The sequence below is a fragment of the Vulpes vulpes genome, chromosome 13 (assembly GCF_048418805.1).
Source record: "Vulpes vulpes isolate BD-2025 chromosome 13, VulVul3, whole genome shotgun sequence".
In the NCBI taxonomy this organism is placed as follows: domain Eukaryota; kingdom Metazoa; phylum Chordata; class Mammalia; order Carnivora; family Canidae; genus Vulpes; species Vulpes vulpes.
The window spans coordinates 145,202,082-145,225,396 of record NC_132792.1 but is presented as its reverse complement, the minus strand read 5'-3'; the positions used below and the strand labels follow the sequence as shown (position 1 = coordinate 145,225,396).

At 39.4% G+C, this 23,315-nt stretch overlaps 1 protein-coding gene across 8 annotated transcripts in view; it reads left to right on the top strand.

Annotated features, from left to right (window-relative positions):
• The window catches only part of CACNA1E (calcium voltage-gated channel subunit alpha1 E), a 493,362-nt gene that overhangs the window by 342,989 nt on the left and 127,058 nt on the right, over nucleotides 1–23,315 (top strand). For all 8 annotated transcript variants that reach the window (XM_072733249.1, XM_072733244.1, XM_072733250.1 and 5 more), the window contains one exon: nucleotides 1,917–2,020. In XM_072733249.1, the coding sequence (XP_072589350.1) occupies nucleotides 1,917–2,020 (104 nt within the window). The remainder of the gene's footprint in view (nucleotides 1–1,916; nucleotides 2,021–23,315) is intronic.

Here is a 23,315-nt window from a genome sequence, read left to right as displayed (position 1 = left end):
TGTATTGGCAGCTGAGCCCTGATCTGGGTGCTGGGACCAGACTCCGTCCTTGTTCCCAAAGAATACTTGGTGGGGAGGGGGCACTGGCTAAGCCATATAGTAGATGAAACCTGTCAGTCTGGTGCACCACTGGTGAGCTGTCCAAGCTAACCAGTCTTTACAAAATGTTGCCTTTGTAATCATGAATAAAGATAGAGCTATTTATACACGGGTCATATAATCCATCCTTAAGCTTACAGGGAGGACCATGTCTTAACTGTCTCAGAAAAAAATCGTTTCCTAAGTTCATTAAAATCCCTTGAGGCTGGCCTTCAACATCTGTTCTTCTGCATCTTCTTTCTGATAATCAAGAGACGTTTTCTCTGAGGTCTGGTCCGCATCTTCTCTGCTTGCATTTAATTGTGACCAGACCTGGTTGAATGAAAGAGTTAGATCTTACACGCTGCAACTGGCAGATCCCCACATTCGTCCCATCCAGTTCAGAAGGTGTTTGTTTTTAACTTCTGTTCTGCTTCATTTGCAATCATCTGTCTCTGAACAGTGTGGGGGCAAAACAAAAGGCACAGGTTTGGTGAAAGAGGTTGCCTTAAAAGCTATTTTTAATGGAAGAATCTACTATGCAGTGATAGCTTTTGTGATCAGCGGGGAGCTGTATTCTGTGGCCTGACATAGTTGAATAGGAGGCAGAAAGAAAATTAAATAATTTTGAGAGAAAAGATAGAATGTCCTAGAAGTCCACCGGAAGCATAAGGACAATGAATCAAAATATGTTTGCAAAGTTTAGTAGTGAGAGGGAGAAAAAGGTAAATCACAGGGACAGAGAAGCACTTTGCCATAGAAATTCTGAGTTTAGATCTTAATGTTACTGATTTAGCCCGTGAATTTTAGGCATGGCATTTGGGTTTGATGGCCTTGTTTCTCCGGTGAATTGAAAATAAAATACCTCTTAACTGTTTCAAATGAGAATTAAAGTTTGCGTGTGAGGGGCCAGTGTGGGGATGAGGAGATTTCAAAGCCCTGCATGTGCAAAATGCAGTTCAAGGAGACTATTTAGAAAGATTTGGGGTTGACATTATTGGGAGAGAGAGTCAAGGTGAAGTTTCGTTGAGAGGCTCAAGTGTCAGAGAAGACTTTTCAAAATGCTCCCAAACTGTTTCTAGGTCCTAATAAGACATCCTGCTAAGAGTTGCTGCTTTTGCTAAGCCAAGTGGTATAATCTGCCCCAACCCCCCACCGTTTAAGGGCCTTGCATCTCACTTGTAGTATAAGAATCCAGAATATGGATTTCCAAGCACTTTTCACTTCATTGTGTGTTAGCATTAGAGAGAGAAAAAAGGATCACTCTTTAGATTTATTCCTTGTTCTATCCAGAGCCTTGCTGGGGCCAAATCTGAGCCAGCTCTATACTATTGGACTATAATGGAAGAAAGAAAGCCAGAGCCAAGGGTCAAGGGCTGAGCAAGATATGGACAATGCTAATGTCTCCCCAGCAGTCCTGTCGAGGTTTTTGTCAGCATCCATGGAATAGAGTGATGGACACAGATTGCCTCTGACTTTTTGAAAATTTGTCCAATTTCGACTGCAGAAGCTTAGAACTGACATCACCAAACACTATAAAACCAGTAATTGTTTGCATGATCTTGGAAGAGTACTTGACCTCTCTAGACTCCATTATCTCAGCTGTTAGGTGAGGGTGTTGGAGGATGTTGTGTGAGGCTCATGCAGTGTTCTTTACTATGTACATGTGGAATATGAGTTAATCCACAGTAACACTAAATTGAGAATGAAGTAGGCAGTGTTTAATTGTATTGCCTTGTGTTGTTATTTCACCCTATATGTGAGGTTTCAGGGATGGAGGCCTTCTTCTGGCAGATGGTTTTGGTAAAATTTTAAGGAACCATTTTTCTGTTTTTCAGACCAATGATGCCTTAGGAGCCACCTGGAACTGGCTGTACTTCATCCCCCTCATCATCATTGGATCCTTCTTTGTTCTCAACCTAGTTCTGGGAGTGCTCTCCGGGTAAGCCAGATGTTCCTCTGTCCTCTGAACTTCTTTCCAACTGTAAACTCATGCTCCTGACTACCCACCAATTCATTCATTTAATGTTCATTGAGGAGACATCTACTGTGCAGCCTCAGTGTGCCAAGTCCTATTCGAGATGCTGTGTATGCAGTAGTGAATATTGTTCTAATCATGTTTATTTTTTGTAGGAGTGAAAAAATATTTCGACCATGTAGAGCATTGAACATGATACCTAGTGAGAGTTCATTTATCCATACATCCTCTCATTCAGTCATTTAACAATCACAGCCTGTCATTGTCAAACACTGTGCTGGTTGTGAGAATATAAAGTTAAATAAGATGTAGTCTTTACCCTCAAAGATGATTATTCTATCATGTATTGAATATTCAATCCCGTATTTGTAGCTTGGATTAGTGTACATCAGGCAGCAAGTACTCTGTGTCCTGTGCCATGGTAACCATTGCAGAGAGCATACAAAGTCTAAGGCATGGTCCCTGTCCTTCAGAAAATTATATTTTGCGGGGCAGCTGGGTGGCCCAATCGGTTAAGTGTCTGACTCTTGATTTCAGGTCAGGTCATGATCTCAGGGTCATGAAATCAAGCCCCTCATTGGGCTCCATGCTCAGCATGGAGTCTGCTTGGGATTCTCTCTCCCTCTCCCTCCCCACCCACTCTTCTCTCTCTCTCTCTCTCTCTCTCTCTCTCTCTCAAATAAATAAATAAAATCTTTTAAAAAAAGAAAATTGTGTTTTATAGACAAGACAACACAAACACTTGACGCAGGGAGTGGGAGTCTTACTGACTAATATAAGATATAGATCATCTATATAGTCTGAAGTTATCAGGAATCACTTCATGAAGGATTGAAGTTTTGCTTGGGTGTACAATATGTAATAAGATAAAATAGAATATATGTGAATGAGCATTCCAGGAAGGAGAGTACCACACCATAAGCAAAATTGAAGAAATGGGATTAATCTTGCAATGAGAAAAGATTGTTGTGCAACCTAACCTATCTCGAGCAGAAATTTTACTTTGGGAAAAGAAAAGTATAGAATAGGGCTACATCAGGGGTCCACTTTAGAGAATCTTACATTTTTCTAAGCAAAACAGAACCTAATTTCTTCTTTGAGTAGCATAAGTTCTTCAAGTGCAAATTAGATGGTAGTGCTTCTGTTTCAACTTAGCAGATTAAACCAAGTTCATCATGTCTTGAAACTCTACTAACAGAGTAAATAAATTTTCAGAAGGGCACAATGACAGAACAGGAGAGGAAATGATAACAGATGAGAGATGTCAACAAAAGTTTTGAAGGCAGAGAGTAAATGGTAGCTGATCTAATTGTGCGAAAGCTGAGATTTAATTGCCTTTGGTGAGGAGTGACAATAACAAGGCGAAATGATTGTCCTTCAGAACTTTCCACAGTCCTGGAAAGGCTTAGGAATTCAAGGCCACAGGTACGTCTGAAAATGAGGTATGGGTGGCGCTAAAAACAAGAGGATTGTTCAGAAGTCCTTGTAAGGAACACTTAGATGCCCTCTGCCCGACACCCTAGATCTCTACCCCCAAACTCTTCTGACAGGTATCTGCCCCACCCAGCCCCACCCAGCCCCTCACTCCAGCCAAAGTCAGAAGACTTCCTCAGTAGAGGCTGAATCAGAAACTTGCAGTGGTAACATCAGGTGCTTTTGAGAGTAGGGTTGATATGTTGCAGTGAAAGTTCACAAACTGTACATCATGCTTCTAGCCACATCTACTCTTGATTCCCAGAAGTGGATCAATCTGGTAAGGGTTAGAATTACTCTGTGGGGAAACTGTCCATCTTAAGAGAAGAATTTTATGTATACTGATATCTGAAGATGGTCAGAGAAATGGGTCCCACCCATCACCCTCAGTGAGGCTCCTGTTAATTTCCTATGGCTGCTGCCACAAATTAATGCAACTAGGTGGCTTCACACTGTGAAAGAAATTAAATCTCTCACAGTTCTGGAGGCTGGAGGTCCAAAATCTGACAGGGCATTACTCCCTCCAAGGACTTGAGGGAAGAATTTATTTCCTTCCTCTTCCAGTCACTGGTTTTGTTGGCTAGTGGCTGTGTTACCCTGGTCTCTGCCTCTGGGGTCACATTACCTCTTTCTTTTTTTGTCTAAAAATCTCCCTGGGCCTCTTATAGGATACTTGTCCTTGGATTTAGGGTCACTTGTATATCCCAGGATGACTTCTTCTTCTCAAGACCCTTAATTACAATGGCAAGGATTCTTTTTCCAAATAAGGTAACATACATAGGAACCAGGAATTAGAATGTGGACTTTTTTTTTTTTTTTTTTTTTTTTTTTTTTTTTTTGGGCAGGGGCATTCAACCCTTCAACCCACTACACTCATCATTCTGCAAGCTCTACCATAAACACAAGAGTTCCCAATAATTCTTTTGAGTCTCGCTCTTAAATATTAATGCACAACTAGGGATTATCAGCATTTGAAGAAAATGTCTAAAACAAAAGACAAAAAAGTGATATATAGAATAAAGAAATTTGAGAGAATATGAATGATAGAGGGAGCACAAGATAACTCTTAAAAAACATAATTGATGCCAGCAGAGATCGAAGAGAAATAATTTTATCCACAAAATAACATTGCTGTGTAAAAAAAGAACATTTAACCACTCAGAAGAGCTTTGAAAATTAATGTAAAATAATGTAAAATTTACATTAATGTAACATGAATTAATATAAAAATGTAAACATGTAATGAAAATAATGAGGTAGTAAATGGTTGGAATGTAAAATTAATTAAATTGCCTAGAAAGTAGAGCAAAAACAAGAAAATCAAAGAGCCATTCCAAGGTTCAACTAATGAGTTCCATAAAGAGAACAGGGAAATAGAGAGGGAGAAATTTACAAAGAAAAATACTAAAAATGTTTCCAGAATCAATAAACACAGATTGCCAGAGTGAAAGTTCAGTTGAAACATGTGCAAGGATATTCTTTCCAGCACTGGTTTTTGGAGATGTGGAGTTGGAGAGAACCTGGGCATCCATAATTGGGAAGGTGGACAGGTAAACTGTTGGATGCATACCATGACATACTGTGCAGCAGTTAGGAGCAACAAATACCATGTACACATGGCAACACAGAGTATCTTAAAAGCATAGAGTTTAGTGAAAACAAGAAATAAATACCATCTATATAAATAAAAAATATATGTGCACACAATACATAGTTTATAAGAATACATTCAAATAAAATCTATACATTGAATACAAGTTTCTCTTGCTATCTGAAAGTAAAGAATTGTTTGTTTTTTATTGAAATATAATTAACATGCAATGTTAATTTAATCAGTTTCATATGTACAGTCTATTGATTTGACAATTCTATACATTACCTGGTGCTTACCATGATAAGTATAGTCACCATCTGTTACCATACAACATTATTACAGTATTATTGATTATATTCCCGAAATTGTACTATTTGGCTTCATGTTTATTTTATAACTTGAAGTTTGGAACTCTTAATCTTTTTATCTATTTTGCCCATCACCCTACTTCCGTGCCCTCTCTGGGCAACCACCAGTGCTCTGTATTTAAGAATATGGTTTTTGTTTGTTTGTTCATTTTTTTTTGTATTCCACATATAAGTGTAATCACATGATATATGTCTTTCTCTGTCTCACTTCACTTAGTATAATATCCTCTAGGCCCATCTATGTTGTCACAAATGGCAAGATCTTATTCTTTGTATGTCCTAGTAATATTCCATTATCTGTGTATACCACATTTTTTTTTTAGATTTTTATTTATTTATTGAGAAACAGAGAGAGAGAGAGAGAGAGAGAGGCAGAGACACAGGCAGAGGGAGGAGGAGGCTCTATGCAGGGAGCCCGATGTGGGACTCAATCCAGGGACTCCAGGATCACACCCTGGGCTGAAGGCAGGTGCTAAACCGCTGAGCCAGCCGGGCTGGCCCTACATTTTCTTTATCTATTTCTCTCTGGATGGACATGAGTTGCTTCCTTATCTTTGCTATTGCAAATAGTTCTGTAGTAAACACAGAGTTGCTTATGTTTTTTAAAATTAGTATTTTTGTTTTCTGTGGATACATATCTAGTAGTGGCATCAATAGATCATATGGTATTTATTTCTATTTTTAATATTTTGAGGACCCTCCATACAGGTTTCCACAGTGGTTGGTAAAACTTACATTCCCACCAACACTGCCTGAAGGTTTCCTTTTCTCTACATCCTTGGCAACACATATTTCTTATCCTTTTGCTACTAGCCATTCTTACTAGTGTGATATGATATCTCATTGTGTTTTTGATCTTCATTTCTGTTTTTACTGATGTTGAACATCTTTTCATATGTTCTGTCCGTCTTTCAATAAATGTCTATTCAGGTCCTCTGTCCATTTTTAAATAAATTTTTTGGGGGGTTGCATGTTTTTGGTGTTGAATTGAAAGTAGAGGATTCTTATGAGACCTTCTGTAAACAAATATGGTATAAAGCAAAGAAGCAACTACCATTTCATAAAAGCAAAAATGCTCTTTGGATTTTTTCCAGTTATCAAAAATAGATACTAATGTGGGTTTTTCATGAAAGTGAAGTGGTGTAAAATGAACTTTAAGATAGAGGGGGAAAACCTGTATATCATAATGGTAGTTTGTATGGCAGAGAGATAGGAGGCAGGTATAGAGATAAAAGAAAACAAATGAATTTAATTAATAATGAAAATGCCCACAGAGCACTTGATACAACAAATTTGAAAAGAGACCACACCAAGCTAAGTCATCACAAAATTTCAGAGCATCTGAGTAGAGATAATATTCTAACAGCTTCTGGTTATTGGGAAGGCGATATATTTTATCAACAAAAAATCAGGAATTAGGGTGGCTTTGGGTTTTTCAGTGATACTGAAAGTTAGAAAAGAACAGAGAAGTTCCTAAAAGTTCCTGAAGGAAAAAAAATATCCAAGGTAGAATTCTGTACCACCAAAATAACAGTAATTTGTGACAATGGAATAGCAGTTTTTAAGATACTATTTCTGAAGAAGTTACTGGAGAATGCAAGTTACTAAAAATAAGGAATTAATTGAAGAATGAGAGGGACATGATACCATGCAAACAAGGCATTCAACAGAGGAGAGTAGCAAAGGGGATTCCAGGATGATGATAAAGGGGAGGCTAGCATGACAACTGTCAGAGGCCTAGAGAGCAGAAAGTTCTGATTTGAATAGGATGAAAGAGATCTCTAAGAATAACATCTTTAAGGAAAGAATGAAACAAGTATATTCCCCGATGTATATTGTATTCAGAAAAGTTTAATGGCTCTGTGAAGTTTATATATATTCATTTATATAATATATATGAATATGTGTTTGCATTACATATAAACTTATATATTCATATATGTATTTGTATGCACACACCTCCATTTAAGCAATTCCACAAGATAAGAAAGGGTTACCACTAAAGGAACATAAGCAGAGTAAGTTTTCCAGCCCAGCCATCAATCAGATTTTCATTGTGAGTACTGGATTGTGAGATGGTCCCTTACAGTGCTATAACTGCCTTGAGAGGATGGGAGAAGAAGATAAATGTGGGGAGGGGAAGGGAATGTCAAAGGTCAAAATCCTAGGTTCCACAATAAAACAGTCTTTAAGCAGTATCTAAAGTTGGAAGATAAATAGCAGTTTAAATATAATAATATATATATAGTAAATATAATATCTAGAAAATTAGAAATGGATATTAGAGGAAAATACAGGTAAAAATTACAAGTGGTGGTTTCTGGGGAGCGTGATTCAGGGGTCGGGAGGGGTGAGGCGGGAGGTGGACAGCTACCTCTTCATTGTAAGTTTTTTAAAAATATTTGATTTTAAAACTCAATATGCATCACTTTAAGAAAAATATAAATAAAAGTTCAAAGTAAAAATGCTGCACTTACATAAAAGTGTAGGATGAAAGGAGTGTGTTAGACCATTCATGTAGCATCAGTGGGGGAAGGATTGGCATAGAGAGACCAGACTCACTAGGATTAAGGAAGAAACAACCATCCTAGTCCAAGTGTGTGGTATGGAGAGCCTGTGGTGGTGAAATGGTTATGAAGTAAAAGCAAGAGACATTGTGAAGGCATTCTTAATACTGTGTATCTCGAGTGGAAAGTCCTAAGACCTAATGGGACTTCTTATGTATGTACTCATTCAGTGAGCATTTATGGCCATCCTTTATGTCTAAGCACTGCTCCAGGTAATTTATTCCGTATAGCCTGTATATGTGACTCTGATGCTTTCTCTGTCTCAAGGATTCCCTACGAGAGGGGCCTGACCACAGACTTCATTCTTCATGTATTTCTACAGAGGGGATAATCTCTTACTTATGTAATCTTAATTGATGTTCTTTATCCTTACATCTTTCCAAAGGGTGTCCATGTGTTAATTCAGAAGATTCAAGACCTGTTCTTACTATTTGAAGAAGGAGAAAAGTAGATGTTATGCTAACAGATCATTGGTGTTCCGGAGGAAGCTTCAGTATGGGTTCAAGATCTATTTTAACAGAGCTGGACATAGGGACAGAGCACTGCCCTCCAGCAAAATTCTTATACCTAACTGTATCTGCTCTGATGGGCTCTCTATGGTTTGGAGTTACATCTTTTCTCCTGCATCCTTCTCCAGATGGGAAAGAGTGACACATTGGGGAAGCATGATTTTTGGCATGTGACAGTCATGAATGAGAACCTTATCTTGCCACTTACTAGGAGTGTACCTTTGGACCAGTTCCTCTGAGCCCACTTCCTCCTCTGTGAAATGGGATAGTGTTGTCTCTCATAGGCAGAGGCCTAGCCCAGGGTCTGGCATGGAGCAGCCATTAGTTCTTAGACCCTTTGATAATACTGGTGTTCATCTTCTCTGCCTGTTTGGTATAGGTGGCTATCATCTGAGTAGCAGTCTGTGATGTTTGGCTTGAATTGGCCTTGAGTCCATCAGCTTCTCTCTGATGGGGAGACAGCCTCCTCAGGTTGGGAGATACATCAGACCTGGAATGGCATATGTCTCCTTAGTACTTCTGGAAAAGCCTAGGAAGTGACAACAGCAGCTGGGAACAGCTGGTGTGAATAAATTCTGACATTTAAGGGAGTGTTAACAATAGGGGCCTTACAGGCTGGGACTGAAATATTTCTGTCCCGGTTTCTTTTTCACATTTTGATGCTCAACACATATGGAGTTTTACTGGCGTCTGCAGAGAGTTCAGCAGCAGCTAGTTCTGTGTATAATGGGGCCAAGGATGCTCTCTTTTGCTTGGTCTGGTTCTCACATGTCTCTGGAGGGGATATTGGCTCTCTCTTTGGAGTAAGTGTTTGGTTGGGAGTTGCACTTGAAAGCCAGAGGAAAGCTCTAGAGGTTTTGTCTCCAGGGGACATGTTTCCTGTGCCCTGTAGGCAGTTTGAATGTTATGTGTCCAAGGATTTCCGAAAGCAGAGAAAGAAGGCAGTGGAAGGAGGAGCCCCTGTGTTGGGCAAGTGAGAGGATGAGCCTGGGCGAGAGGGGGCAGCAGGTGGCCTATACCAGGGCTCATGGTCCACTGGATACTAAGTGTGGAAATGGCTGAGGCACCCCTTTCAGGGGCACAAGATCCAGTGAGAAGAGGGCTGTCAGCTTCAGTGTATTTAAAGAGGAAGTATGGATAGAAGCACTGCAGCATTTTTACTAGTCTCAGAGGAAATGGGATTTGATGAAAACTATTAGCTTAGGCTTGAAGAGAAGCAGAGCTTCCTGTCTCCATGGAAACAAACCAGGGCTGCAGAAGCACAGGGCTACAGGGCAGAAAACTCACACAAACAGAAAATGACCCTGAGCAAGCCCATTGCCTCTATCCATTGCTCCCTGGGCTTCTGGAAAGAGGAAGGTAGGCTTAGGGGAGCAATTGCATTGTCTTCAGACTGGGACAGGGACAGCCAGGCCAGAGACTGCTGACAAATGCACATGAGAGCAATTGGAAACCTCACATATATCAAGCATATCATAGTTTTCAAAGCTCCTTTGCTTCCATGTATTTTTTAATATACCAGATGGCCTCCACCCAAGGATACTAGCACTCAACGTGGCACAACTAGAGAAAGGCTGCCAAGGGTTAGCCTCAGATATCATTCTGTCCATACAGACTTCGGCAGAAGTTTTAATCTGTACATGTGTGGATGCACACACTTATTCACACACACTGGTCTTCATGTACATAACGTGACCTGGTACGTACAAGGTGGAAAGTGCTAAGAACCCCGTCCAGATCCTATTGCCCTAAGGACTAAGGGGGAATGGTGACCTTTCCATATTAGAGGAGGAATTCTTCTGGTTGCATCTCTTATATGAGTGGAGTGGCTCACCTGACAAGCAAAGTGACAGCTGTCTGTCTGTCTGTTTTGCCACCAGACTCATTTGCTGAGTGAATCTGATAATTTAGTGCAACTCAGCAAATGTTCATTGGGTATTTACTATGCATAAAATACTTTGCTAGACTGAGGTTACAAAGATAAATAAGGAAATTGTAGATTTGTTAAGCTATCAGGTGTTAAGCAGGGAAAATGACCAGTTTTTAATTGAGGATGATCATCCTGCAGGAACAAGCCTGGAGGCAGGGAGATTCTTGAGGAGTGAAACAGAGAAGCAGTGAACTGTACTCCCCAAAGGAGTACAGTGGCGTGGTAGCAGACAGGATGGGCCAGATCCAAGAGGTGCTGGTTAGACTTGGTTACTGTGTGGGTGTGTCTGAGTGTGGACTAGGGATAGAAATAAGAGGGAAGTCTCTTGGACTACTTCTAGATTTCTGAATTAAGCTACTCCATGGCTAGTGGAGAGCCCAGGACAAAGTTTTTGAGGAGAAGAGTTTAGGTTCTGGATCTGTTGAGTTTGAGAAAACGTAACACACCTTACATCTGTTGGCTATTTTACAGCAGTAGCATACGATTTGTTTCAGGTTGATTTTTTAGGCTATAATTTATTGAGATTGTCCTATACATTGAAGATTGTGCCACTGCCATGACATACATTGTTCCATTTAATCCTCATTAATGAACCTATGAGATATTACTATCTTCTTTTATGAATAGGGCAACTGACAGGGAGATTTGTAATTTGCCTCTCACAAAGTGGTTAAACAGCAGGTTCAGAATTTGGGATATGGTATACCATGGTATGCCAGGCCCAACACCTGTGCTATTAAACACATCCCGCATATAGTAAATGTACTTTTTGGAAGGAAATTACCCAGCATCCACCACAGCAAATCTTGAGGGAAATGAAAGGACCTTTGGTGGCTGGCAAGACATGTAGAACTTTCTGGTCCTTCAAACAGAGATTTCATGTTCAATGCCAGTATTGACTAGAATAGTATTTATGGTCCCTCCATTACTAGGATGACACTCCTGGATGAATCGTGTGATCATGAAAGTCACGTACAAAGCTATGAGAGCTTTTTGGAAGCATCTGAATTTCCCCAAGCCACTGTTTTGTGTATCAGTTGTCAGAGTTGTATCTTAGAGTGTGATAAAAATTGCTTGAGGTAGAAGGGACTACAAGTGAAGCTATATCTGTGTCATTATAGAAGCTTATGTCTGGCCTCTGTGTTACAGTTGAGGGAACCAGAATAGAAAGTGAAGCAACTTGCCCAAGTTATAGATAGCTATTTAGTGGCAGATCTTGACTGGAACCTAGGTTCTCTGGCTCCCTATCCAGATTACCATTCCTCTGCACAGTAGGTATATCATGGCAGTAAAATACAGACAACTATACAGTATATCTGGGTTTGAATCCCATCTCTATCATCTTATGACCTTAGACAAGTCACTTCACATTTCCATACCCTTAATGACCCAATTGCAAACAAGGATACAGTATCCACCATGTGGGATTGTTGAGAAAACTAAATCAGATCACATATATTAAGTGTTTAGAACCTGGAAGAAAGTTAATACTTAATCAATGTTAGCTATTAGTAGCAGATTTCTTCTCTCCAGAACCTGGTCTATACCTCAGTAAGTGGGGCTGGGAAAGAGTCATTCTTCTTACCTACCAGGTAACCCCACTGAGTCAATCAGCATGAGCTGAGACGGTTTTGGATACCACCGGTAGGGATGACCAAGTATGGCACCCTGCAGGGAAGAGTAGTAACAAACTAGCGGACCACATTCTTGTGCCCCATGTGTGGCCTTCACCTTAGACACTCTTCCTTTTACAGTTTCTTGGAAATGCCCTAGACTTTCTGCCCTCTGCTCCTGTGGTCTAGACTAGGACCCTGGCCTATTTGTTTCTTTGTTGAATTCTTGTCCTCACAATCTGTTTCAACCTTGATCTCTTTCATGAGATCTTTCCAGATCCATATGCCTCCTCCTGCTCCTCCTGTTCTTCAATGAGAATTAAAATCTTTCTCTCATATACTCTCATAACACTATGTGCCTATCCATTATAGAGCCTATTACTCATAATAACAGACAGTTTTGATATAGAATTTAATGATACTGAAGAGCTAACATTTACTGAAAGCTCATCATCTGCCTGATACTATGCCAAATACTTTATATACGTTATTTCAATTAATTTTGATAACAGCCTCATGAGTTAGGTACTGTTGATAACGCCAGTTTATAAATGAGGAAATGGAGGTTGAGAGACTTTGAGTCTTGCCTAAGGCTGCACAGTTAGTAAGGGGAGTATATCAGAGCTACAAATGTCCCTGTCACCTGCTAGGTTTTGTTTCTTATGCTAGAGATGGATTTCCATGTAATTGGATCTCTTCTAACATCTTAGTGCCTTGTTCTTGGGTTGAGTAAAATAACTGCTGAATTGAAGGGAAACCCAGTAACACCAGGCCCCTCTTAGAGGATGCCAGGCTCCCTGTGACCTCCTGGGGAATAATATTGCAGAGACTAAAGATGACTCTGGTGTCTTAAGTGTAAGGAGCAAAATCACTGGCCCTAGAAATCCAGGCGGAAGCCCCAGAGAGGCTGTTTACTCTACAGAGTGGCCCTTGCCTAAATCTTCAAGACAAGTAATGGTTTTACACTGAACATTTTTTTTCACATGGCTATTGCTACTAATATTTTTTTAGTTATTGATTATGTCCTTTTCCCACTTTCCTATTGGCATGTTTATCTTTTTTTCATATGAACTTGAAAAATCTATTTGTGTAGATCTATTTGTAAAGATGTTAGCCTTTTTAAATCCTGTGTAGCACTATTTAGGAAATAATTGCTCTTAAAAGATAAAGTTGTCATCATATTGGGACTTGTGGGCAACTAAGTGTGTTGGAAGCAGAAAAAGACTAAAATGGTTGTTCTTTTAAATTTAGGGCACTTCATTTAGAAAGCATTCCATATGTGTTCTATTTGTTTGATTCTCACAAATGGTAGTAGGAACTATATTATCATTATTTTACAAATAAGGAGAGTAAAAGCGAATAAATATTATGCCCTAAGTCATTAATCTGAAAATGTGGTGTTCTGGTGTGATAGAAGCTAACAGTCATATCCAGAAAGATCAACTTTGAGGGACAGTGTTGAAGTGCTAACGGAAATGAATTAGAAAGACCAGTAAGTAGGACTATCAAGATAAATAATCAGGACAAGGTACTGTTCTACACAGACTCACCCTTTTTATAGAGAAATTTGAACAAATATGTTGGGACTTCATTAGATGCCCTTTTGGTGATGTTGAGACAATGGCCAAATATAAAAATGACCCCATTATCTTTTGAAGATTTTTTTGCACATGGGATTTTTTTAACTTTAAATTTTACTTATTGAACATATAGTACAATATTGGTTTTTGGAATAGAATTCAGTGATTCATCACTTAACATGTAACAGTGCTCATCACAAGTGCCCTCTTTTTTTTTTAAAAAAAGATTATTTATTTATTTTTTCATGAGAGATACACACACACACAGAGAGAGAGAGAGAGAGAGAGAGAGAGGAAGAGACACAGGCAGAGGGAGAAGCAGGCCCCATGCTGGGAGCCTGACGCGGGACTCGATCCCAGGTCTCCGGGATCAGGCCCTGGACTGAAGGCAGCACTAAACCGCTGAGCCACCTTGGCTGTCCCATAAGTGCCCTCTTTAATGCCCATCACCCATCTAGCCCATTCCACACCCACCTCCCTCTAGGAACCCTCACTTTGTTTGCTATCATTAAGAGTCACTTATGCTTGTTCCCCTCTCTCCTTTTTTCTTTTCTGCTTTCCCTTATGTCCATTTGTTTTCTGTCTTAAATTCCACATATGATAAGACAAAATCAGAGAGGGAGACAAACCATAAGAGACTCTTAACTATAGGAAACAAACTGAGGGTTGTTGGAGGGCGGGGGGGTGGGGAGGGGATGGGGTAACTGGGTGATGGACATTAGAGGATTATTAATGTAATGAGCATTGAGTGTTATATGCAGCTGATGAATCTGAACTGAACTCTACTTCTGAAACTAATGATACACTGTGTCAATTCATTGAATCTAAATAAAACTTTAAAAGCTCCACATATGAATGAGATCATATGGTGTTTGTCTTCCTCTGATTGACTAATTTCAATAGCGTAATACTCTCTAATCAGTCAATGGATATTTGGACTATTTCTATAGTTGATAATGCTGCTATAAACATTGGGGTGCATGTACCCTTCGGATCTGTATTTTTGTATCCTTCGGGTTACCTAGTAGAACAGTTGCTGGATAATCAGGTAGTTCTGTTTTGAGGAATCTCCAAACCATTCTCCAGAGTCGCTGCACCAGTATACATTCCTACCAGCAGTATAAGAGGGTTCCCCTTTCTCCACATACTCACCAACACCTGTTGTTTCTTGTGTCATTGACTTTAGCCATTCTGACAGGTGTGATATGGTATCTCATTGTGGTTTTGATATGCATTTCCCTGATGATGAGTGATATTGAGTAGATGCTCATGTGTCTTTATGCCATCTAGATGTCTTCTTCAAAAAAGTGTCTATTCATGTCTTCTACCCCTTTCTTTTTTTTCTTTTTTTTTTCTTCTACCCATTTCTAAACTGGATTATTTGTTTTTTGTGGTGCTGTTTGATAAATTCTTCATAGATTTTGGATACTAGCCCTTTATCAGATATGTTGTTTGCAAATATCTTTTCCCATTCCATAGGCTGCCTTTTATTTTTGTTGATTGTTTCCTTTGCTGTGCAGAAGCTTTTTATCTTGATAAAGTCCCAGTAAAAAAATAAAAAATAAAAAAAATAAAGTCCCAGTAGTTCATTTTTGCTATTGTTTCCCTTGCCTCTGGCACTGTTGTCTAGTAAGTAGTTGCTACAGCTGAGGTCAAAGAGGTTTCTGCCTGAAGAAGAGAGGTTCTTCTCTAGGATTTTGATGGTTATTTTTGCTTGGCCAAGTTCTTAGGTGTCTAAAACAATCCTGTTATCTCCTCTGCCATACCTTAACTAGCTTAGTATAGATTTACCCTCTAACACTCTGATACCTTTATATATATATATATATATCCACATATATCCACATTTTTATATATATATATATATCCACATCTCTACACACCCTACATATATACATATTTATATATATACCTTTATATATATATATATATATCCACATATATCCACATTTATATATATATATATATATCCACATCTCTACACACCCTACATATATACATATTTATATACATACAGATATTTTCACACATGAACATATACTTTGTATTCATGTTCCAACTCTAATGCATGCATGCACTATTCTGTAGTGTTTGTCCTTCCATGAGGTGCTAATGGTCCCTACAGATGACTGTACATTCCGAATTCACCCTGCACAGCATACACTATATTGCATACTTGTACACTATATTTAAACCTTGAAATTGTAGATCTATTTCAAGAATGTTTCCATCTAAAAATCGCATTTACTTATCTGTTTTTCAGAGGATGAGTTTACTTAATAGAGACAAGCTTATTTAATATGTTTACTTAATAGAGTAATATGAGGGACATCTTGGGTGGCTCAGCAGTTGAGTGTATGCCTTTAGCTCAAGACATGATCCCAGGATCCAGGATCAAGTTCTGCATAGGGCTCCCTGCGAGGAGCTTGCTTCTCCATCTGCTTATGTCTCTTCGCCTCTCTCTGTCTCTCATGGATAAATAAATAAAATATTTAAAAAAATAGAGTAATATGAAACAATGTTTAAGAAGATGGGTTTGCTAACGGACAGATCTGGATTTAATTTACGTTTCCACCCCGGAGCTCCAAACGGTATCTCTTTTCTTGGGTATCCCTTAGGCATCTCAAATTCAGGATGCTCTAAACTGAATTCATTCTCTCATTCTCCTACCCTCCACTCACTGTCCCCCCATACTCTCCATCTGTTACCTTGCATCACATTCATTATCTAAGACGATAATCTTAGTTAATACTTTTTCACTTACTCTCTGCATCTAATTGCTTATCAAGACCTATTGATTCCATCCTTGAAAGGTTTCCTGAACTAGATCCTGGACTGTAGCAACTGTCTCCTTAAGTGCCCTCCTTACTCTACTCCAGCCTGCTGTCCATCACCAAAGCAGTCTTTCTAAACTAGACATTTAATTATGTGATTTGTATATCTTAACTATTTACAATGGTTTCCTGTTGCCTAAATAATGGAATCATTTTTGTTTTGACTTGTTCAGTTTTTCAACAAATAGGTACTGAGCTTCTGTTATGTGCCAGCCAGTGTTCTAGATGCTGCCTACATAGCAGAGAACAAAACAGACAAAAAGTTCTGCACTTGTGAAGCTTGAGTTCCAAGATGAGCATATTACAATTGTATATTTTCATTTAGGTAATTGAAAGGCAAACCTTGTTCTTAAAAAGGGCAGAGATGTTTCTTTCCCCTATTTTGGTCTTTAACTTTAATATAATATTAATAAACACAAATAAGATTTTCACTTTACCAAACTGAAATTTATTTGAACACTTATGTGTATAAGAATAACCAGGACATTCCTTAGAACAGTAAGAAACAGGGACTTTTTCTACAAGTAGTAAAATTATATTCTAAAATTGCATTCTGAAATAGGGTGTTATGATGCAGGAATAGGAAGACCAAAGGGAGACTCAAATATATATATAAACTTATAACAGTATATATGTGTCACTTCAAATTAGCAAAAATGAATTATTCAGTAAATGGCACTATTAAGTGGCCAGCACCTGAAATGAAGAAAATTGAATTAAATCCCCAGTTTTCATATCTTACATCATAATAAATTGCAGGTAGAGCTAGTATAAAAATGTGTATATTTTTAAATTAAACCATAAAAGTATTCAAAGAAATTATGCACAATTTAAAATTCTTCAAGGCGGAAGGCTTTTCTAAGTGTGATGCAAATTAATAAGCCATTAAGGAAACAATGGATACATTTGAATTTGTAAAAATAAAAATACACTACCAAAATTCATTAATAAAAATCAAAAGACAAAACTTCAGTTAGTTTTGAGTTTTAGATGGAGTCTGTAGAGGATTAGGGAAGATGATTTTTTAAAAAAGGTGACTGACCATAAAAAATATCTGATTGTAAACAGAAAATGAGAATATCAAACACTGGTGGGAGAAAACAGGTGAAGATTTTAGGGGGTGAAATCATCAGGATATGGTGGTAAGCGATCAGCTGTAACGGATGAGGAAAGATAGCAGAGGTATCTCAAGATTTGATTGTAAATGTCTTGGAGAATTTTAGTCCCATTTACTGAGATGAATAACAGAGGAAAGGAAAAAAACCTCTTGTTCTAGGAGGGAGATACATTCAAGATCAAACAGAATTTGGGGTCCATGAGGGCCAAATAAGTAGATAAGATTAGCCAATACCTGTGTTTTAAGAACAGAGAGAGAAAAGATGTGACATACTATCACGAAATGATAGAGAAACTGGTAAAAATAGTAAGGTTATCTATAGAAGGCATATAGAAAAGAAAAAAAAACAGATTTATCAAAAATTTAACCATTAAAGAGTTAGAATGTCAAGATGGATCAAGAGGAGATCATGAAAGCACCACATCATAGAAAACAAAGAAGTACAAGGTTTCGAAAAGGAATGAGAAAACCCCAAATGCTCTCCCTTTATAACCACTGTCCCTTACCCACTCCCCACCACCCCCAGGTGACCACTAATGTGTTCTCCATCTCTCTAATTCTGTCATTTTAAGAATGTCATCTAAATAGAATTAGACAGTAAGATCTTGAAATGGGCAGTATTTTCACTCAGCATAATTTCCTTGAAATCTACGCAGATTGTTCCATGTAACAATAGTTCATTCCCCCCCCCCCTTTTTTTTTTCTGAATAGTATTCCATGGCACAGGTATACCACAGTTTGTTTAACCATACACCTCTTGGAGAACATTTGGACTGTTTTCAGTTTTGAGCTATTACAGATAAAGTTTCCATGAAGACTTCTGCGAAGATTTTTGTGTGAATACGTTTTCTTTTCTCCAGGATAAATAAATGCTCAAGAGTAAAATTGCTGGGTCATATGGTAAATGCATGTTCAGTCTATAAGAAACTGTCAGTCTGTCTTCTGGAATGGCTATACCATTTTATATTCCTGCTAGCAATAGATGAGAGTTCTTTTTTTTCCATGTCCTCACTGGCTGGCTTAAAAATAATTAAATAGTATACAATGAACATTAATAAGCATCTCAACTTTATGTTGAAATTTTAAGGCAATATAAGTAATGTTGGCCAGTGATTATTAAATAGGTGATATTTTTTAAGATTTTATTTTTCATTTATTTGAGAGAGAGAGTGAGCATGAGCAGGGGGAAGTGGCAGACTGAGAGGGAAAAGCAGACTCTCCACTGAGCAGGGAGCCCGATGTGGGGCTAGATCCTAGGACCTCAGGATCATGACTTGAGCTGAAGGCAGACACTTAACCGACTGAGCCACCCAGGCTCCCCAAAATAAATGAGTTTTTAATATTATGGACCAGTATATTCTTAGAAAAAGAGAATAAACAAAAACAGAAAACTAACATTGTGTAGAACAGATGAATAACCTTCAATTTTAGCAGCTAAAGGCTTTAAAGCAGACAGAGTAATCACAAACACCACTTCAACTGCTGGCTTCTCTCATCATCAATTTATTGAAGCATCCAAATTAATGTCCCTTATCTTGCATGACCTCTCAAAGCTTAGTGCAACCTACCTTTCCATCCTTGATCCTACCTTCCTCGCCTTTAGCTCTGCCACACACTTGCTGCTCCTGGGTTCCCCAGACACACATTCCTCCATTTCTTTGTTCACTTTGCCTAGAAATAACCAACCCCTTCAACCTGCATCTGCTCCCCGCTTTATTTGACTGAGGACTCATCTTGTAAGGTCATATTTCCCTGAAGTCTCCTCATCTGTGTTTCCACTGCACTGTGTATAATCCTCTATTAGAGCACTTGTCTTACAGTTCTCTGAGGATATCCTTGTCCCTTTCGTAAAAGTATGAAGGCAGGTTGCACGGTGAGTTTATCTTCCTTTCCCCAGCACTTAGAATGCACAATTCGTAGGCACACAGTTGGCTCCTAGTAAATGCCCTCCAGTGAACAAATCAAAGGCCATCTTCCTGTTTGTGGGATGTCTGTATTTGTCAGAAATTTTCCTGAGATCTCGGGCATTGTTCTCAGTGGATATAATTCCCCTGAAACCCAAGTTTAATATTAGTTGAAGGGCTGAACACAGATTAGTGTAATAGAACTCCATTATTTTGCTAGTGTCGAGGGACAACTCTGAGAACTGTGTAGACCTTCTCCATTACAGGGAGAAAGAGGGAACATTTGTCATTATCAGTATGGGGGACATGACCCAGTGTAATCAAATTGTTGCTATTTGAGAGGCTTTTAAATGGCTTTTCCTTGCTGTCATAATTTATCCCACATGCTCATTTCATTGTAGCTTTTGTGCCAAAATCTTATGCTTTTCAAGATTAGAAAAGAATTTTATGCTTGAACCTATGTCTCTTTTTCTGGTCTGTGGAATCTCCTAGTAATTGCTTTCACCACATGGAAATTTGTAATAGTTTTAGAACCTCACTTCATTCTGAGCTTATAGCCCATAGTCAAGCCTCTATAATTAGACATGTTTTCTCTGCACTTGCAGACATGTGCACACCGAGGTGGCTGAAATAATACCTCCCAATTTCCCCGGTTGATAATCACAGTCTTTACAACTTGGTTATATACTGGGTGCTTGGCATTTCTAGCTGTTAAGTTTGGATCCTGTTAGAGTTGTAGTTGAATTAAAAGTTCTTTATTTTCCCCGTGATGTCAAGTGCATCACTACATTCTCAACACTTAATTATCATTGCATCCTAAAATATTCCTCATTTAGCAAAAATATTGAAATACTTTGAAAAAGCAAACTCTGATATGTGGGGAGAACACTGAGATACTGTGTTCCACAGTATCTCCACAGAGAACCCAGGAAAATGAACAGCAAGTGAGAGCATTTGGAAGAATAAGAGAGACCCCCAAACCTGTTAAAAGGTCCCCATTACCATTACCCACATTACACTAAACTTGATAACTAATGTGTTTAAGCAGATGACACATCCACAAGCTGAAATTCACCAGACCAGAGAAGCCCCCCCCCCCAGCTCTCCCCAGAGTTGACTGAAATGGCAATAAAATGGAGTGTGATCATCCTCCTTTCCTCTCATGACCTTCTAAGCTGCACACAGGCAGTATCTCTGCCATCACCTTGCCATTACATTTTCATATCAGATTCTTCCCTAAGATCAGGGTACCCACTGATCCCATATAACATGAGGGAGGGATGACCTTCTTTGCAGATGTTAGTACCTCTGCCATCAGGTATCTGAGACCAAGAACTGAGGAGAGAAGACACACGATAATTTAAGTAGAAGTAGATAAAGAGAAGAAACATTTATCTGCTCATTTATTAAAATCCTTTTCCAGTAAATGTTTATTAAGCACCTGAATATTGGGTACTCTGTTTGATAGTGAGTGAAATGAGGTCCATCACCCTCATGAGCTCCATATTCTAACAGTGAAGAGAGAAAACCAGCAAACATATGAATAATGTGATATTAATGGTAAATGTCATGACGAAAATGAACAGGCTTTGAACAGCAGCTCTGACTCCATCTTCAAATGGAAAAAAAATCAGACTTGAGAGAATAGCTACTATTCTCTGACGATCTGCATGGGTCTGACCTCTATGTCAAATCTGTGGATATGCTTTTCTCAGCTGACACAACTGCTTCCTCACTGTCCCCCACAGGGGAAATGCTGCATGCTCTTCTCAAGGGGACAGTGTCAGGTATCCTGCAAATACCCTTTCCCACCCAACTGGGCTACCAAAAAAAACAACCAGGCAACAGTATCTTGAATGCATTAATTAACCTATGTGGGGCATGTCCTGTCCTTTGCTCAGTGGTGTTCAAGAGGATGCCTCTGAGTTAACCAGTGGTGAAAGATGCCCTAGTGGATAAAACAAATTCATATTCTTCCCAGGGATAAGGAGCTGGATCCAGGACTATGCTGTTAATAACATCCCCACCCTCTACCTTCCCTGTGCAGACACCCATGAATAGAAAAAAAAATCCTAAAACGGTCAGAGGGAACCTCAAGGCCAAGTTGTGTCCCAGATTGGGTGCCCCCCAGAGAGGAGGTGTGTTATTCATTCAATCACTCATTTCTGGCCCCTTTCCTCAATGCTGTCCTCAGAAGCAGTAGCAAATAACTGTCTAGGTTGGCCTGTGTTGGACATTATCACAGATAATAAAACACGGGTTATCTCTTCTTTCTAGGAATTTCTTGTCCATCTAGTTTTCAACCCTGGTCAAGACTTGCTCCTGGCTAAAGCTGAGAAATAGGTGGCGTTCGTATTTGATTACACACCGTCTCTCTCTCCTAATTTAATGTCACTCCTTCCTTTCCCCCCATTCTCCAGAAGGAAAATGATTTGATGGAATCACTAGTTTACATAGAGTGTTTGTGCCTGGATTTCCCTTGAAAAAAGACCCTAAGAATGGAGTTGGGTATAGGTGGTTTGTTTGGCAGGTGATCTCTAACTGCAAAAGGAAAAAAGTGGGGAAATTTAAACAGAGAAGGGGGAGAAGCCAAAGAATACATATTAATTGAGAGAGTTACTAGTATGGATTGCTGAGGCTTCATCTCCTGGGAACCTTCTAAGGAACCATATAGAATATACCTCAGAATTGCCCACCCAAGGCTTGAGAAATTGGGATATATATATAATCTTGATTAATTCCTGTCCCTCCTTGAGTGATGACACTTTGGGGTTGCCCTGCTTGCCAGCTGAGCAAGCTCCCAGGGCACTGGAAAAATCCCTTAGGCAGAGAAACAAAGACGTGGGCACTTGAGGTGGGAGCTATCACATCTGTCAAAGTGCAGAGGATCTGTCCACTGCAGCTTGAGGACAACCCAGAGGTGATCTGAAAGGATACAAAGTGGGGCATCCAGAGCATACACTGCTTGCTGTCCATTCAAGGAGAAGTTCATTTGTTCAACACTTGTTGAGCACCTGCTGTGTGCCAAGAATAGTTTTCCTGAGATGAATTTCCAGGTGAATTAAAAGAAGCAGGGTGAGGGATGCCTGGGTGGCTCAGTTGGTTAAGAGTCTGACTCTTGATCTCAGCTCAGGTCTCAATCTCAGGGGCATGAGTTCAGGCCCTGCATTGGGCTCTCTGCTGGGCATGGATTCTTCTTAAAAAATAAAAATAAAAAATAAAAGAAGCAGGGTGAGAACAGACCCGAGGTATGGAGCAGCCTGGGGGAGCAGGTGTTCCACTGTTCAGAATGACGACATCCCTCAGATGGCTGGAGAGGTGCTCTGGGAATAAGTATGCTGCTTAGAAGCCATGGGCTGGGTAGAGCACACCTGTCAAATCCTGCAAGGCCAATCAGAGACCTGAAAGTTCAGGTCAGCATGACCCTACCCCTCTTCTATAGCCTGATTCCTCCTCCCAAGCCTATTTGGCCATCTATACCCTGACACCTGCCATGCCAGCTTGAAGTCATTACCCTTTCCTCTTTTGCCTTCTCTCCCAACACACCCACCATTCCATTTTATCATGGTGTGCACTTGTCCTGCTTGGCCTGCCTGTCCTTTTCACCCTCCTCCTTACCATGAGGTACAGTGCTCCCATTATCATTGCTCAGTTCCCCATTTACACAGCTAATCCTGTTAAGGACCAATTTAAGCGATGCTAGAGTCTGGAGCTTTTATGACTTAAGCAATTGAGGATCTCCTTATGTTGCCAATGATGAATGATATAAT